General features: G+C 49.9%; 1 protein-coding gene across 2 annotated transcripts in view; it reads left to right on the top strand.

Annotated features, from left to right (window-relative positions):
- The first annotated feature begins 8,223 nt into the window (after nt 1–8,223).
- The window catches only part of GFPT1 (glutamine--fructose-6-phosphate transaminase 1), a 58,101-nt gene continuing 51,530 nt past the window's right edge, over nt 8,224–14,794 (top strand). For both annotated transcript variants that reach the window (XM_041754947.1, XM_041754946.1), the window contains exon 1: nt 8,224–8,450. In XM_041754947.1, the coding sequence (XP_041610881.1) occupies nt 8,444–8,450 (7 nt within the window). In that variant the 5' untranslated portion in view covers nt 8,224–8,443. The remainder of the gene's footprint in view (nt 8,451–14,794) is intronic.

The raw sequence follows: 14,794 nt of genomic DNA, 5'->3' as shown, positions 1-14,794 counted from the left end.
AAGCTACAGGAAACTGAGACTGTGGAGGAGATGCAGTTAATGACAAGTCCTGGGTATGGCCATGAAATAAGTGGCTGAAGTGGGGGATGAATTAAGATTATTGGAGGACTGGAAATCATGGAACCGAGAGCCCAAGGTATCCGGAAGATTTTCCGCAAAAGGGAGCAGCCATGAGGAACAAAGAGGAGAGATGGGGAAGACCATTCTAGGCATACAGAGCAGTGTAAACAGAGCCTGGAAGCTGTGAAATGTGTTTGGAACTGCAAGGAGCTAAGTATGGCCTGAGTGTAAAGTGAAAGTGCCGACCTGGAAATGGTACAGAAGCAGACAGTGGGCGGAACAGAGTGCTGCGGAAACTAATGCTTGCCCACCCAACATGGACCCCTGCTTCCTACTGAGAGAGGCCCTTTTAATCATCCTGTGGGTGTGATGTGACCGCGCGGAAGGTAGGTCCCACCTCTGGGGATAAATTATAACTAAGTTAAACCAGTCATTTTAATTCCTTTTCTCTTTGCCAGTCCCTAGTCTAGGTGTGGACATACGACCCAGCTCCAGCCAACGAGCTGGAAGAGAGGGTCTGTCTATCAGAGTGTTTTGAGAAGATTTTCTTCCCTGATTAAGAGAAAGTTAAAATATGTAAAGAAGGCTCTTTTCTCAATTCCTTTCTTTCCCTTCTTGGAATGCCACAGGCTGAGAACTTGACATCCAAGGCTCTGACAGTCCACTGAGAAAGGCAGGAAGGAAACAAGACCTGGGTCCTTGAGGACATTATGGACTCTTGAGCTGGCCTGGGAACCACCCATTTTCAGAGTATCATGTGACATAAGAGGTTTTCTTGTAATGAACCACGACTATTGGTGGGTATTGTCACCTGCAGCTGATCACCTTCTGACAAAGAGCCCTGGAGGACTTGGTACATAATTTTACTGCTTCTTTATCTGTGGCAGACAGTGCCAAATACCGATCTTCTAATGAAAACAAATTCATATATTTTTAGGGACAGTTGGGGGGCTTAACAGTGGTTAAGCGTCTGCCTTTGGTTCAAGGCATAATTCCAGGGTCCCGGGATCGAGTCCCACACTGGGCTCCCTGCAGGGAGCCTGCTTCTCCCTCTGCCTGTGTCTCTGCCTCTCTCTCTGTGTCTCATGAATAAATGAATAAAATCCTAAAAAAAAAGAAATATATTTTTAAATTAATTGAGCCACTTTTTTGACCAGAAATTAATTTAGAAGGTGTGGTTTCATCAGGTAAAAGTTTTTATTTTTGAATGATTAAATTATACTTAATTTTCTCCTATATGGTCCCCAAAAAGGGAAGTAACCATTCACATTAGTTGTGCTTGGTGAAAACAAAAATTTTAGCCACCCCCCCCAAATGTATAAAATCTTGCAAGTATGATTGAAAACACTTTATAAATGTGGGACATTCCAGTAGGTATTTGAAAGGAAAGTTGTTGGGTAAGAGTCAGCCAAGCACTTGGAGGATTTTTTTGCTAATGAAAATTAGAATGACATGCTATCCAGAATGACAAGGAGCAAAATATTTAAAAATAGCAAACTTAACAGAAAAAAAAAAAAAATAGCAAACTTCCATTGGCATTCACTACATGACAAACACTATTCTCAGCACCTTACATTTGTGAAGTCATTTAATCCTATGAGATTGGGAACTGTTACTGTCCCCGTGAGGCACAGGGAGAGGTACGGTTTCCACTGCCTCGTACAGCTTTAGTGGGAAAGCAGGCCTCCTGGCTGCAGACCCTTGTGCACACTGCTGCTCTACTACTACTTTGCCTTAAGGGGATGGTACCTAATTCCCCTCCTGATGGAGGAGCGAGCACTCCTTGCCTCCGTAGGTGCGGTTTTCTAGTGGGCCAAAGTCTTTTCCGTCTTGCCTTTGCTCCTGACCCTAATGGGCCAATGCAGTGGCGTGTGCATGTGTGATCCCCCGCCTCCACCTCTCCCCAGCAGTGTGAAGCCAAGCTGCTCTTCAGTCCAGTGGGAATTTACATTCCTTTGGGAAAATCCAGCTTTATATTCCATTTCCCACACTGGAGGAAGTTATCTGTGGCATCTCCACAGGGCATCTGCAGACTATGCAGGAATGCCTTTGTATCACCCCCCACCCCCAAAAGAATCTTAGGAAATCCTTTTTTTTTTTTTTCTATCACCTTACATTTCTAGTGATTTTTCAGCTCGAGGCAGCTCCCTTGATGGTCTGCTTCCATTGCAGCTCTGTTCGCATTCTGCAGAACAGAAATAGTAGATAGGACCAGTTAATCTCATGGTTTCCTACACGTGGACTGCTCCTTGGCAGTACCATGAGTTTCCTTCTAGCAGAGCTAGAAGGAACTCTGCCCTAGGTTCTGCCTACTAGGGAAATTTGGAGGCACCCCAGAGGGGAAAATAGGGGAATATGTTAATTCTAGCTGGAGTCAGCATCCTTTGTTCCTAAATGTGAGGTTTCCTGGTGCGGGTGTCAAGGCTGTGGTCATGCGATGTAGTGGGCATCTTTTGCTTGTGTCTCCAGGTGTCAGTTCTTTCTTTCTTTTTTTTTTTTTTGGCAACACCTTCCCTTTTCCTTTGAAGAAAAGTAGTCCACGCCGTGCTGGGGGACTTGCTGGCTCTTGTAGACAGTGTGTGCCTCTGGTGACTCGGTTTGGTGCTGGTGGAACTGTCCAATCACAGTGTCCTGCCCTTTGCCACTGGATGAGTGGGGTGTACAAGCCTACATTGGACCTATCAGAATCCTTGCCTAGAATATGAAAAGTGAGGATGGAGGAGTAGACTCTCTCTCCGTGGACTGCAGGCTATAAAGATGTGATTCCAGAGCTGTTTGAGGTTTATTTTCCTGTGCATAAGGTCAGGGAGAGAGAATCGAAGGGGCTTCTGACAACATTGTGTCCCCAGATACAGGTGTGCCTGAAGCTGTGTCGCTGACCTTTCCAATGACTTTAGCCAACAAATCCCCACCCCCACCCCCATAGCTACATCGAATGGATTTCTATTATTTGTCCTTAAAAGCTCTATCCTTTAGAATTTTAAAGCAAATACCTATATTCACCATTGAGAAGATCAGTAAGATCAATTTTATGTAAATGTATTAGGGTTCTCCAGAGACACAGATTGCATCTATTCACCTCTCTACTGATCCATAAGTATTTATTTCAAGGAATTGTTTCATGTAATTATGGAGGCTGGCAAGTCCGAAATCTTCGGGGTGGGTGTCACACTAGACACAAGGGAAGAGCCAGGGTTGTAGTTCAAGTCCAGAGGCTGGCTGCTGGCTAATTCCTTCTTACTCCAGGTCAGTCTTTCGTTCTACTCAGGTCTTCAGCTGATTGGATGAGGCCTGCCTCCATCATAAAGAGCAATCTGCTTTACTCAGAGTCCACTGGGTTAAGTATTAGTCTCATCCAAAAGCACCCCACATAAACATCCAGGATAGCGTTTGACCAAGTCTGGGCACCGTGGCTCAGCCAAGTTGATAGACAAAATTAACCATGATAGAGGGCGGAGTCTGCTTTTAGCACCAACTTGTTTCTGATCCCTTCTTCATATCTTGGCCCCCTCTCTCTGCATTATCACACTCAATTCCAGATGCCCTTACGTTCCCTTTTTTGCCTAGTGTCATCAACCACGGTGATCTGTTCAGATCTGCCTTCTTTCTAATTTCAGGATCAACTTCATCCACATCAAAACTCTCATTTCCTCAGTGACCTTCTCATACTTGGATCCAAATGAAAAATAACCCTATATGTAGGGTCACTGTGAAGTGTTAATAGATGATAATGACTTAATGTAGATTATTACATTCCCTGGGGGAAGGGGAGGTGCTCTGCCTTGAATATAGACATACAAAGCATTTAGGCAATGTGATTCGTAAGGGATGGAGGTAATTTTGGACAAGGGAACTTTGCGGACCCCTTAAAGTCCCATTTTGTGACTAGTTCTCTATAGTCATGCCCTGTTTAACACCCGGTTACCTTTTTAATGCTTCCTTTCAAAAAGCAAATGCAAAGGTGAAAAAGTATCATAGTCCATTCGTAGGGAACTAGTTCGGTGTGGCCAGACCATGAGCTGCTTGCTTGAGCAGAGTGGTGGGAAATGATGCTGATAAAATGGCAGGAACGACATCCTAACTATGTGTGTACATGGGAGTCTGGACTTAATTCTGCAGGTGAGGGGTACCCACTGAATCAGGAAGACACAGAATCAGATTTGTGTTTTTGGAGGGTCACTGTGGTGTGAAGGTGTGTAGGATGAATTGGGATGGCGACAGAACCAGAGGGGTTCACTGAAGGGGTCTTTCTGAGGCCCTGACTGGTGCCTTTTATTCTTGTGTTCATATCTTCCATCTCATGGGCCTTATTGGCTCCATCTGTTTCTTTTATACCATCATCTTCTCTGTCCACCGGGGTACATTTCTTCACAAAACTCCCTAAAAATTGGGACATTGATGTCTCTGGTCCCCATATTCTTGTTATGCACAGGCCTTTCTTAATTGAAATATAGCAGACATACATTATATTAGTTTCAAGTGTACAGCAGGATGATTTGGTGTATGTATATGTTGTAAAACAGTCTTAGGTCATGTTTACACTCATTATCAAACATAGTTACAATTTTTTTTTTATAAAAACTTAAGATTTATTCTCCCAGCAACTTTCAAATATACATGGAGTATTATTAACTATAGTTACCGTCCCGTTCATTACATTCCTAGGACCTAGAACTGAAAGCTTGTTGCTAGGCCCTCTTTATTGTGATGACTTTATTCCTACCTGTTAATTGTAAATTAGGTAAGGGATAACAAAAATCATAATCAGGGCAGCTGGGGTGGCTCAGCGGTTTAGCCCTTTGGCCCAGGGCGTGATCCTAGAGACCTGGGATCCAGTCCCACATCGGGCTCCCTGCATGGAGCCTGCTTCTCCCTCTGCCTGTGTCTCTGCCTCTCCCTCTCTCTCTCTCTTTGTGTCTCTCATGAATAAATAAATGAAATCTTTAAAAAAAAATCACAATCATGGGGACATTTAAAAATCTTTTTTTTTTTTTAAAAAAAGGGTTCTATCCATTTATTTGAGAGAGAAAGTATGCACAGTGCACATGCGAGTGGGGCATGGGGCAGAAGGAGAGAATCTTTAAGCGGACTACCCCATGAGTAGAGAGCCCCACTTGGGGCTTGATCCCGTGACCCATGAGATCATGACCTAAGCTGAAACCAAGAGTCTGAGGCTTAGTTGACTAAGCCACTCAGGCGCCCCCATTTAAAAAATCTTATAAACCTATTTTAATTATGGTTCTTCCTTTCTTTAGAAATGGCAGATGGAAGCCCTTATAGCTTCTGCCCATCAGGCTGTTTGGCATGGAGGAGACTGAGAGCCATCAGGTTTAACAGGACGGATCTGTGAACAGAGAGATGGACGGCACCCTCCTTACCATCATTCCTTTTTTTTTTTTTTTTTTTTTTTTAAAGTTCAGTTAGTTCAGAACTTTTGATGAGGAGAGAAAATCTTTTCCATTTCTTCGGCTGTTTGAATTAGACCCAGATGTCCCATTTCCTTCACAGATCATTTATTTTCTTCTCTAGCCCCTATTCCCAAAGGTCCAGCTAAGGCACAGCTCTGCAGAGATGGGGGTCAGACAAACAGAGTTCTTTCACATTAGTGTCTTGGCTGGAGCATAGTTATAAAGGGCTCTTTGTTGCCTTGGGTTGGGAAAATATTGGCTTTCAAAGTTTCTCTCACCTCTTCCTTGCCATACATCCTGCTGGGCAGAAGGCCATCAGGCTTCCAGTTGGCATGTCTAAAGAAATGAAGAACCCACAGTATTATTAACTATAATCACCAAAGAGGCAAAGTATGATTACAGTGTTTGAACAATATCTTTGTGCACCGCTCACAACCCTGTTGATGCCAGAAAGAAAGTGCCAGCAGTTAACACCGATGTTCTCGTGCTCAAACTAAAATACTATGGAACCCTTTGCTTTTCTCTTCCGTTTGTTACCTTGACTCCTTGGCAATATCACCGTGGTCCTGCTAGAAACTTAGATGAGGGTTGTGTGGCTAAGAAGTACATCCACAGTCTTTTGCCTCTTGAACTAAGAAATGTGTATTAACAAGCAGCTCACTGTTTTTTGTTTTTTGTTTTTAAACGTTGCTCTGGGTTCGTTTAGGGGCTTAAGGGCCTGAAATGTTAAAGGGCTCTTAGGTGATAAATACTTCATTTAAGTGTAACATTTCTAGCCTCTCTTTGAGGCAAGTAATAAAAAGGCATTTTTTGGGAGGCATCTGGGTATTTCAGTGGTTGATCATCTGCCTTTGGTTCAGGTCATTATCCCCCGGTCCTGGGACTGAGGCCCTCTGCCTGTGTCTCAGCCTCTCTGTGTGAAAACCATATATATATTTTCCCTTTAAGAGAATCTGAAAAGCCTTTTCTTTGTTCACTTGATCATATAACCAGCCATAGGAAGTCAGTTCTGCTAATATGGCTTTTTCCACTCATTGAAAAACATTTTTTTTAAAGATTTTTATTCTTTTCTTTTTTTAAGTACTCTCTACTCTCAACGTGGGTCTCAAACCCATGACCCCCAAGATCAGGAGTCGCAGGCTCCACTGACAGCCACAAAAACATTTTCAGGTACTGGGTTGTGCTAGGGTTTATACTAGGTGCAAAGGCTTGTTCTGGCCTCAAGGAACAGCCGGGTAGGGAAACACACAAAAAGTAATAAAATGTCACAAGTATATTGATTTAAAGGGGCCAATTCAAAGAATCAGAGGTTGATCCATGTCCTTAAGCCCATCTAGGGAGACAATCGGTTTTCCCCAACAGGTGGCAGTTGGGTAGAGAGGGGGTGGGGATTCCACGAATACTCCTATGTGGAAAATAGTGGGGGACGACGGCCTGGTGGGGAAGTGGGGCATGAAGGGCTGGAAGGTGGGGTGGGACGGGAGCCAGCGTGCAACGACCGGTATCTCAGGCCAGGAGTCGGGGCCTGTTCTCTGTGCCAATCAAGTTTTTATTTGATCATAATCTAGAGCCGTTAGTAGTTAGATGACCACCTCCAGGTGGCTAGAGGTCCCACGGACACCTTCCTAGAGCAAGCGCTCCGGTAACAGATTCTCAGAAACCTCCGCTCTCTCTGGTTAAGTGTCTCTTGGGGCAGGAGTGGGGGGGGCACTGATTCACAGAACTAAGGGTCAGTGTCTGGGCAGTTCCTGGCCCTCGGGTGGCCGCGGGAGCCGGGGCCAGCACAGCTCCGCAAGGCCGGGAGCTCAGGGCCCTGGCGCTGGGCTCTGCCTCGCTGGGGGCCCGGGGGTGCGGTACCCGGGGCAGGGGTGCGGCGGGAGTGCGGAGTATGGGGGGGCGGAGGGGGTGCGGGATGCGGGGGGGGGGGCGGAAGTGGTGCGGGGCCCGGGGGGGGGGGGGGCCCGGGGGTGCGGGATGCAGGGGGTGGTGCGGAGTATGCGGGAGACGGAAGGGGCGGGGCGCGGGGGGGCGGAGGCGCGGGGATGCGGGGTGGGGGGGGCGGAGGGGGTGTGGGGCGGAGGGGGTGCGGGATGCGGAGGGGGTGCGGGATGCGGGGGGGGCGGAGTATGCGGGGGGCGGAAGGGGCGGGGCCCGGGGGGCGGAGGCGCGGGGATGCGGGGTGGGGGGGGCGGAGGGGGTGTGGGGCCCGGGGTGGGGGGCAGAGGGGGTGCGGGATGCGGGGGGGGGCGGAGTATGCGGGGGGCGGAAGGGGCGGGGCCCGGGGGGCGGAGGCGCGGGGATGCGGGATGCGGGGGTGGCGCGGAGGGAGTGCGGGGTCCGGGGTCCGGGGCCCGGGGGGCGGGGGCCGCGCCTGCCACAGCCCGCGTCTGTCGGGCGCGGGGTCTGCGGGGCCCGGGAGGACGCGGCCGCGCAGGGCGCTGGGCGTGGAGGCCCGCGGCGCCGCCCCCGGCTCGCGGGGTTTTCGTGGCGGCTCCTGGGCTGCGCGCCCGCCCCCCGCTCCCCCCTCGGTGCTCCCGCCGGGCCGGCCGCGCGGCAGGCTGGTGGCGCCCGCGGCTGCGCACGCGTCCCCGCTGCCCGCTCCCAGCTCCCCGCTCCCCGCGGCCGGCGGCCCCCGCGGCTGCCACGTCTCCGCCGCCCGCTGGCCTGCGCGTGCGTGCGCCCGGGGGCGGGGCGGGGCGGCGCGGGGGGCGGGGCCGGCGTGAGCGGCGGCGGCGCGGGCCAATGGCGGCGGCGGGCGGCGGCGGCGGCGGCGCGGTGCGCGCGGGGGGCGGGGCCGGCGGCAGTTGCAGGCGCGCCGGGGAGGCCGACCGCGCGGGCGTCGCTTGGGCCGTCGCATCCCCGCGGGTCGCGTCGCCGGGCCCGGGCCCCCTCCTCGCCGGCCGCCCCGGAGGCTCGTGTGCGCGCCGCCGCCCCCCGCCCGCTCCCCGCCCGCCGCGGGCCGGGCCGCCTGCATCATGTGCGGTAAGGGGGCTGCGGGCGGGGGGCGTGTGCGGGCGGGGGCGCGGGCGGGGGCGGGGCGGGCCCGGGGCGGCCTGGGGGCCGGGGGCGCGCGGGGAAGGGAGCGGCGGGGCGGCCCCGCGTCCCGGGGCGGCGACGGGCGAGGGAAGGGGCCGGGCGGCGTGGCCTGCGAGGACCCGGGCGGGCGGGCGAGCGGGGCCACCTGTGGAGCGGCGGGGGAGCCCTCGGACCTGCCCTGCGCCCGCCAGCGCTCGCCTTCCCGGACCGGCCCCGCCGCCGCTCGCTCCGGGCAGACCCCGGGGAGTCGCCGCGCGCCGCACCACCCCGCCCCCGCCCGCGGCGCTGGCCCGGGGGGAGCCCCCGACCTGCCCACCTCCGGGCCGCGCCGGTGCTCCCGTCGGAAGCGCCCGCCCCGGGACCGCGGCCCTAACCTGGGGAGTGGGGTCCCCCCCACCTGCGCACCTGCCCACCTGCCCACCTCCGGGCCGCGCCAGGTGCTCCCGTCGGAAGCGCCCGCCCCGGGACCGCGGCCCTAACCTGGGGAGTGGGGTCCCCCCCACCTGCGCACCTGCCCACCTGCCCACCTCCGGGCCGCGCCAGGTGCTCCCGTCGGAAGCGCCCGCCCCGGGACCGCGGCCCTAACCTGGGGAGCGCCCCCCACCCACCTGCCTACCTCGCTGGTGCTCCCGTCGGAAGCGCCCGCCCCGGGACCGCGGCCCTAACCTGGGGAGTGGGGTCCCCCCCACCTGCGCACCTGCCTACCTGCCCACCTCCGGGCCGCGTCAGGTGCTCCCGTCGGAAGCGCCCGCCCCGGGACCGCGGCCCTAACCTGGGGAGTGGGCCCCCCCCGCACCTGCGCACCTGCCCACCTGCCCACCTCCAGGCCGCGCCAGGTGCTCCCGTCGGAAGCGCCCGCCCCCGGGACCGCGGCCCTAACCTGGGGAGTGGGCCCCCCCCACCTGCCCACCTGCCCACCTGCCCACCTCCGGTCGGAAGCGCCCGCCCACCAGCGACGATAAACGTTTCTCCGAGAGCAGTTAAAACGCAGCTGGTCGCCCTCGGCCACCCCGACCCGGGGGTGTCAACCTAAAGCCCGTCCTGACGGGCAGGGCCGCAGTCACGTCCGAGGGGATGGACAGGCCCGGAGGAGGGATTCGCTCGGCCGCTGTCGGTATTATCATAGCGCCTGAATGGAAATTAGGACTCACCGCAAGCCTGGGAGAAGGAACGGAACGTGGGATTGTAAAAGAAGCGACGCTACCTGGGAATCTTGCCCTTTTCTTTCTTTCTTTCTTTCTTTCTTTCTTTTTTTTTTTGTATATTTTTTTTATTGGAGTTCAGGTTGCCCACATAGAGCGTAACACCCGGTGCTCATCCCGCCAGGTGCCCCCTCGGCGCCCGTATTCCTCACAGCCCTTTGGGAGAACATCCCAGCAGGATGTGGCTTGTACTCAGTAGTGTCGATTTTTCCTGTATCGTATTGAAACTTTTTTAAGATTTTGTTTGATTATTCACAAGAGACACACACACACATAGAGGCAGAGACACAGGCAGAGGGAGAAGCAGGCCCCACGCAGGGAGCCGGACGTGGGACTCGATCCCGGGTCTCCAGGGTCACGCCCTGGGCCGAAGCCGGTGCTAACCCGCTGAGCCACCTGGGCTGCCCCCTGTGTTGAAACTTTATGATAGTTTCAGCTTCTGAAAATGAGGAGCACTTTTACATTCAGAGTAGATGGGAAAGACAAAACAGAAACATCTATAATTTCTGAAATTATTAGACTAGGGCTGACCTAAGGGTCAGTTATGCTTTGGCTGTGTCTAGTTAGTAGAGTGGTTTTGAGAAACACATTATTTAGTTTGTGGCTGTGAAGTAGTGAATCTGCAAAACCGGTTAATCCCTAAGACGCTTCATTTGGTCATTGACTTTTCCGGAATGATGAGGTGTGTGCCTAGGTGAGTACGTGGCGATCTGGTTGCAGGTGGTTTCTTCTTCATCCTGTTTCAGGAAAGACAGAGAGTACCATAAAAAAAAAAAAAAAAGATTTGCTTTAGAAAGGTTCAGATAAGGGGAAGCTTTGGGGTGGAGACTAGATAAGTAGTTTTCACACAGCCACCGTGCCCATTTCATAATTTTACTGCTCAGGAAACGCACTGGTTATAAAGAAATAGTACTTGAAACATTTCCAAGGTGCTGCTTTTAACCCAGAGCAGAGTTTTGCATGATTCCAGGAATAGAGTTCAGGATTTATTTCTTCTTTAATGTAAATTCTGAAACTTAACATCAAGAGGATGAGACTTTGTATTTATTTTCTTCCTATATCTCAATCATTGAAATAAAATTTTTTTTAAAAGATTTTATTTATTTATGAGAGACACACGGGGGGGGGGGGGGGGGAGAGGCAGAGATACAGGCAGAGGGAGAAGCAGGCTCCATGCAGGGAACCTGATACCGGACTTGATCCCCAGAACTCCAGGACCACGCCCTGAGCCGAAGGCAGACGCTCAGCCGCTGAGCCACCCAGGCGTCCCTGAAATAAAATTTCTAGACAGAGGAAGTGAGTGGGAGTGAGATTAGATAGGAACATTTAGAGGTTTACCTTCTTTTTCATCTAACTCCAGCATGGTTAGCATACAGTGTTACATCAGTTTCAGGTGTAGTGATTGAAGGATTTCATACCTCATCCAGGGATCGGTGATCGGTCACGGACAAGTGCACCCCTTAATCTCCATCTGCTATTTGACCCATTCCCCACCCATGGAAGTTTACTTTCTGATTACCTGCTGCCTATTCCAAGTTTTTCTAAAAGAGCATTTTGTTTCAACACCATACAATGTTGAAGAAGAACGAAGGTGGAAAATTCTGTGATACACTTTTTCCAATCAGATATACTGATAAAACTGTCAAAATGTTTACCAGTTTGTGTTGGGAGGTTAATAGTGTTAATCAGGAAAAAAAAAATAGATTTGAGCCAAGTAAATTTGGGAAGCAGTAGATTAAAACAGTGTTGAACTTTGGCTTTTTTTTTTTTTTGAGGATTTCTTGGAACCTTTAGTGGGCTAAGAAGTGCTGTGAATCTCCCAGAAAAGAATAGTGTGCTTGTTTTGCAAGTTAATTTTCTCTTCCTCTTATTCTTGGTTCTTTAGAATACACTCTGTCATTTTTGATTTGTACTACCTTTTGTTTTGGTAAGAGAATGGCAAGTCACTTAAGCTACCCACAGCTTTTAACAGATTGGGCTGCTGTATTATAATCAATGTAGGGTTATACTGTTCTTTTTTTTCTTCTGATTTTTTTTTTTTTGTGTGTGTTACTCAAATGCATTTTTAAATTTAGCTTTCTGACTCTGTGCTTGTTCCTTCAACATGTTCAGAACAATGTTCTCCTCTGTAAGCAAAACATGCTTGATCCAGTGACTGACACAGCACACATGGAATCAGCACAGTCTCTGCTAATGTGTTTTTTCTTCTTAGACAACCTCATAAGAACTGTAGGTCTCACAGCACAAACGCCTGGAGGTTGGCCTGGGCCAACATGTGGATTTTGGTGCTTTTCCAACCTCCTTGGTATAAACATAAAACAGTACTATTACCAGGGGTTTGGGACAGCCTATTTTTGTTAGATGCTGTATTATAGGGCAATCTATGATGGATGAAATGTCAAACATGGGACCATTCTGGAATGGCTCTAGACATTGTCCCCGGAAGACATATCCCTTCTGATCCAATGGTGTGTATATAAATGGAATTTTTGTAAGTGAGGCCATATTTATTTTTTTTTTAAAGATTTATTTATTTATTTATGACAGACAGAGAGAGACACAGGAGGAGGGAGAAGCAGGCTCCATGCCGGGAGCCCGATGCGGGACTCGATCTCCCGACTCCAGGATCGCGCCCTGGGCCAAAGGCAGGCACTAAACCCCTGAGCCACCCAGGGATCCCCTATTTTTTTTTAAGATTTTATTTATTTATGCATGAGAGATAGAGAGAGAGAGATGCATAGACAGAGGCAGAGGGAGAAGCAGGCTCCATGCCGGGAGCCCAATGCGGGACTCCAGGATCGTGCCCTGGGCCAAAGGCAGGCGCTAAACCGCTGAGCCACCCAGGGATCCCGGTGAGGCCATATTTAAAAGCAGTAAGGGAGCTTACAGTTTAAAAGTATCCTGAAATAAATCCTTAAAAAGATTTTTGTAATAACACTAATAGACTTGGAGATATATTTTTTTAAATGTTTATTTATTTTTGATAGTCACACACAGAGAGAGAGAGAGAGAGGCAGAGACACAGGCAGAGGGAGAAGCAGGCTCCATGCACTGGGAGCCCGACGTGGGATTCGATCCCGGGTCTCCAGGATCGCGCCCTGGGCCAAAGGCAGGCGCCAAACCGCTGCACCACCCAGGGATCCCCGACTTGGAGATGTTTGAGGGATGCTGTGATGGGCTGCTAGGATAAACCATAAAACCAATACGTTTAACATATCCTCCTTGAGAATCATACTGGATATAAAGTAGTTGTGAAAGAAAATAATTAACTGCTTAATAAGTATTTCCTCAAATATGTTCCCTGGAAAGGGAGAAGCTAATAGGTGCTGGTTATGAGCAATGGAAGGTGGGAAAGAGTTTTACAACACAGCTGTGGGAAATTCTGCTTTTGGAGATTTGCAAGTAGCAAGGATAAAGTTTCTAGAAAGTTCTACAAATAAACGTGTTAACTTTAACCCAGTATTTCTTTTTTTTTTAATTTTTATTTATTTATGATAGTCACACAGAATGAGAGAGAGAGGCAGAGACACAGGCAGAGGGAGAAGCATGCTCCATGCACCGGGAGCCCGAATTGGGATTCGATCCCGGGTCTCCAGGATCGCGCCCTGGGCCAAAGGCAGGCGCTAAACCGCTGCGCCACCCAGGGATCCCCTAACCCAGTATTTCTTAAACCTTTAATTATGGAACATTTCTTTTACCTTATCCCTATTTAGCATCCTGCAAAATAGTGTTCTCTTTCTGTAGTTTAGGAATTTTTGTACGTTTCAAGTACCTAGAAAGCATTATTGGAATAGATATTGGAAGTGAAGGCTTTATACTTGGTTTGTCCATTGGAGAGATGACTAAAATAAGGAAATTGCCTTCAAGGAGTTGCTGTCTGGTTGGAGGAAACAGTGAATACACAGGTACAACAAGAAATGCAACAGGTGTGTTACTAGGCATTTCTTGTTCACTGTTCCTTGTCATATTTGGACTACAAGTGGATTGAATAGAAATTCAGGGACTAGTTGGGGCAGGAATGTTTCAGGTAACAGGGCAGTACTTTTTTTTTTTAAGATTTTTTTTTTTTTTAAGTAATCTTTATATCCAGTGTGGGCCTCGAACTTAACAACCCCAAGATCAAGAGGCATATGCCCTATTGACGGAGCCAGCCAGGCATCCCAGTGGCAGTACTGTTACGTTGAGAAATAGTGCCAGCTGGTAGAGAAATAGTGCACTGTGAGAAATATCACGATGGCATTTACCCAACAGTGAATAGTCAGAAATAGGTTGAGAACTGTTGCCGTGGGGTTTGAAAGAAGAAATAAAAATTCCAGGAAAAGGGGCCAAAGAACAGTGGTTAGAGGCAGAAGAGTTCCAGTGTACTGACTTGGACAGACTCTGCATTCATGTTTAACATTGCAGAGGGAAATTAATTGCATTTGGCTATAAATAAATCATTAGAGGAGCTGCATATATTGAAGGTGGAGGGACTTGAGTTTGTGTCGAGGAGGGTATACGTACCAGCAGAGGAGGGAGTACCGTGGAAGTGAGATCCCCTGATGGAGTTGAAAAGTTGAGTTCTAGAGCTGTGGTTCTTTACCTGTAAGCTATGAAGCTACTATGGGTGTTCACTGATTGAGTCATACTCTAGGCATGGTCTGTAAAGTTGTATAGAAGTTGTTCTAGGGGATCCCTGGGTGGCTCAGCGGTTTGGCGCCTGCCTTTGGCCCAGGGCGCGATCCTGGAGTTCTGGGATCGAGTCCCGCGTCAGGCTCCTGGCATGGAGCCTGCTTCTCCCTCTGCCTGTGTCTCTGCCTCTCTCTCTCTCTCTCTATCATGAAGAATAAATAAATCTTAAAAAAAAAAAAAAGAAGTTGTTCTAGATCATTGCATAATAAAAATTCAACCCACTATTGTGTAGGATTCTCAAAATGTTTTGATGTAGTAAGAGGTTCTATATTTAGAAAGTTGAGGAATTGCTAATCAAGAGTTACAGGTAGAAGAGACCGGCTTCGAGGAAATAGCTTGTGAAATAAGTTTCTCTGTTTTGAGCTTATAAGGAAGGATAAGGCACCCTGGAGCGGGTTTGCCCAGAGGGAGGGGCCT

The sequence above is a fragment of the Vulpes lagopus genome, chromosome 5, assembly GCF_018345385.1.
Source record: "Vulpes lagopus strain Blue_001 chromosome 5, ASM1834538v1, whole genome shotgun sequence".
NCBI classification, from domain to species: Eukaryota; Metazoa; Chordata; class Mammalia; order Carnivora; family Canidae; genus Vulpes; species Vulpes lagopus.
This window is presented reverse-complemented; position numbering and strand designations above follow the sequence as displayed.